The 3,474-nt window shown below is 31.0% G+C and overlaps 1 protein-coding gene across 1 annotated transcript in view; it reads right to left on the reverse strand.

The window, feature by feature from the left end:
• LOC105171481 (serine/threonine-protein kinase PBL27) overlaps positions 1-1,043 on the reverse strand; it is a 5,890-nt gene extending 4,847 nt beyond the window's left edge. The window contains exon 1 of the mRNA XM_011092616.2: positions 563-1,043. Coding sequence (XP_011090918.1) covers positions 563-704 — 142 coding nt within the window. The 5' untranslated portion in view covers positions 705-1,043. The remainder of the gene's footprint in view (positions 1-562) is intronic.

Consider the following 3,474-nt stretch of genomic DNA (forward strand, 5'->3'; position numbering starts at 1 on the left):
ACAAATGAATTGTACAGAATTCCAACTACTAATTAGTCATCTGCACTACTCATTCCATCTTCTTTCTTCATGATGGATCGATTTCTAATTTTGGAAACTACTTAGGCTTATGCAGCCGGAAAATATCATTAGCATTCCCTTCTAGCATGCTCAACTAGAATCTTGTTAGTTTCTGAACCAGCTAAACAAAAACAAATCTCTTAAACCTCCAGTTAAGGCAGAATTGGCCAAGAAAATAAGTGAACAAATAAAAATTAGAAAAACCGAGACAGCCGTTGCCAGATTACTAACCTACAACCGAAAAAGAACAAAAGCAATTAATAACATTTCTTCGCTGATTCAAAGCATAAATCTTAACCTAACTTCAACGAGATCACCAAGAATTGGAAAACCCAAAGATCAAGAAACAGGAAAAAGTTCCCTTTAATTTATCATCAAACATATATATCTAACAAAGCTTCAAAACTGAAATTCGCGATACTTAACACGCGTGCGATTCTTCCCGAAAGGAATTAAATTAACCAAAAAAAAAAAAAAAGGGGGGAAGGGGAATTATGTTTACCTGAATTCACTCTATTCACACGGCTGTTAGACTGAGCTGCCGCACCTTCTTTAAAAGACTCCTTCTTTGACAATTCTTTGACTCCATTGTCACTACCGTTTACTTCCTTCTTTGATGATCCAAAGCAGGGCAAGCACCCCATATCAACTCCCAGAAAAAAGTGAAATAAAAATGAACCCACCTCAAAATTCTCTCTTTAGCCTCTGTATATTCCCATGGACACAAATTTTGACCATCAAAAGCGTCTTCTCAGCTTCCCACAGCTGCCCATCTCATAAAAATCCAATCTTTGCCGTTTCTTGTGAGAGATTTTCGGCTGTAGGCAACTCATCAATCATCCCAATCAGTTCAAGATTAGAGATCAGCAAACTGCTCCTTTTTAAGACAAAAGCAGATCAACAAATCGAAGAAAATCTTGGTTGTTCAAGAAAGAGAGAAAAAGCTAAAGAAAGAAGGGGAAAAAATTTTGCAATAAATATATTATGGCCAAAAAAAAAAAAAAAGAAATGCTGCCATATGTGTATGTGTGTGTGTGTGTGTGTGGAAATAAAGAAATGTGATAGTGGTGAAAGTCAAAAAAGGAGGATTTAATCTTTCTGGGTAAGTTTTAAATTCTGTAAGAGCGAAATTAGGTGGGATTGGTCTTCTGCATAATCTTCTTCTTGGAACTGTTGTGATGTGCGTGTGAGAAAACTATTTGGGGGCGTAAATGGAGTTGACCCTTTTTGTAGGGGTGAAAGTGTAATTTAATTAAAGAATTAAATGTTTTTGGCTTTTATGACATTTTGAAATTTGAATTTCTTATGTCCCCTTTTCTTTAAATGCAATATCATAATTAAATTTCCATTTAATATTAACTTATTATTGTCTTTTGCTTTGAAGAAATTCTTTTTGGCTTTAAAAGTTTCTCATTTTATTTGAAATTTTCTTGAAACATGCACCAGAATTTTAGGATGAAAATGCCCTTAGACCTTATATTCACACCCCTAATACATATTTATTATAATAATTTTTCAAAACACACAATCTGAATTATTATAAAAATTCCGAATTACCCATGGATATTGAAATATTATCCATCTTATGTTAATAAAAAAGATCGATTACTGTCGATATTTATACCCCTTTATGATGTTACAAATGAGCAAATTATCCTTTTATGGGGAAAAAAAAAAAAGTATTTTACCCCTTATTCCTGAACTCTCTAAAGAAGTAAATTACTTCATTCTAAAAAACATATAGAGGTAAAATTGTTGTATTATAAAAAAATATAGAACGGTAAATTGTTATTTTTTTATATAAAGTAATTTGTTTATTTATAATATCACAATAAATTACTTGTATTTCTCCCAGATTTATATCATGACCAAATCAGTCTTAAAAACTCAAAAAAAAAAAAAAAAGAGATAAATGTAAGAAATTTACATTAGTTGGCATTATGTATGTAGGTAGTAAATTGAAATATTTTGTAATTTACAAATGGTAGTTTTTTTTTTTTTTTTTGGTACTCTTATGGACTTCTCTTGATTTGATATTTGATGTGAGGGATGGGGTTAATTATAAGTAAAAAACATGTGGGAGTTATAGGTAAAAAATATAAAATTGTATGTATATATATCTTTGGATTTGATTTGAACATAGAGATAGAGAGACTCCCCTTCCCAATCATTTCAACCCCACAAAAAATAAGTTGCCTAACAAACATTCCACATTTATATTCCTTTTCAAATTTTATAATACTATTAACATGCGAAATATTTAAAAAATAACAGTGTGATACATTTATCGTGTGATTGATTTGTAATTTAAAAAAAATAAATAATCACACTCATTTAAATAAATTTTTTTCTAATATTTCCCATCCGAGAGTGGGGATTAGTATTGAACCAATAAACTTATTTGTGTCATATTATCATTTCAAATAAGACTACTCTTATCTATTTATTTACTTATTGAGATAAAGAAAAAGATTACTCTTGAAAGCTTTTGAAGCAATTTTATTACAATAAATGGGCCTACAATATTTATAAACAAGCCCATAAAAACGTGGGCCCATTTGCTAAGCATTTCTTTTTCTATGTGGGCTGACTGTTATTGGACCTATTCGGATATGATGCACAAGAATTTGCAAGTTGGGATGTGGTTGTCCGTGCGGGTACTTTTAAGGTTTCTATACATTTCTTGCTTTCTATGTGAATCAAATTTCCTAGTTCCTATTTAACCAAAGAAATCCTTGTGCTGTCCCAATTCTTATTAGCTCATCCACAATTATTTTCCTGTCATTTCGAAAAATGGCCCAATAGGAGAAGCAACGCTTCACCTTAGGATGTAACTCATCGGTAAAATGACAAAAATAAATGTCAAAGTATAAAAACGGACGTAGTTCAGACGATAAAATTATAAGTAATTCCAAAAATATTACTTAACTCTAAACACTTTATCGACAAAAATTCTTATTATGGCTCTGTTTATAGTAGAAATTTGGGCATTGATGAATAACTTCTTTTTGCGGAAATTGGATTGTAATTTAATTACCCTAATTGACGATGATGAGAAACAACGACTTGACATCTTTTCAGCCGTACTTGTGATGCCTACAACCGCCTTCGCCTCCAATTTTCTACATACTAATTAAAGTTGACATTCTCATCCACAAACATTTACTTTTCTCATTTGTCCTCCACAAAAATTCTTATTCAAATAAATTTAGTTAAATCAAATCAATCATACACTAAATATAATGTACTATATTTGTCATATAATTAATTTAGGTTGGTCAAACTTAACTTTGTTAGAATTTTCCGTTGTCCACATATATATGTTTCTATTTTCTTTTCTCATGCATCGTACGTATTTATATATACTTCTGTAGCTAGTCGTAGATCTATGGGCACTGGTTCTGCTTTAATGTA

The sequence above is a fragment of the Sesamum indicum genome, linkage group LG10 (genome assembly GCF_000512975.1).
Source record: "Sesamum indicum cultivar Zhongzhi No. 13 linkage group LG10, S_indicum_v1.0, whole genome shotgun sequence".
Taxonomy (NCBI): domain Eukaryota; kingdom Viridiplantae; phylum Streptophyta; class Magnoliopsida; order Lamiales; family Pedaliaceae; genus Sesamum; species Sesamum indicum.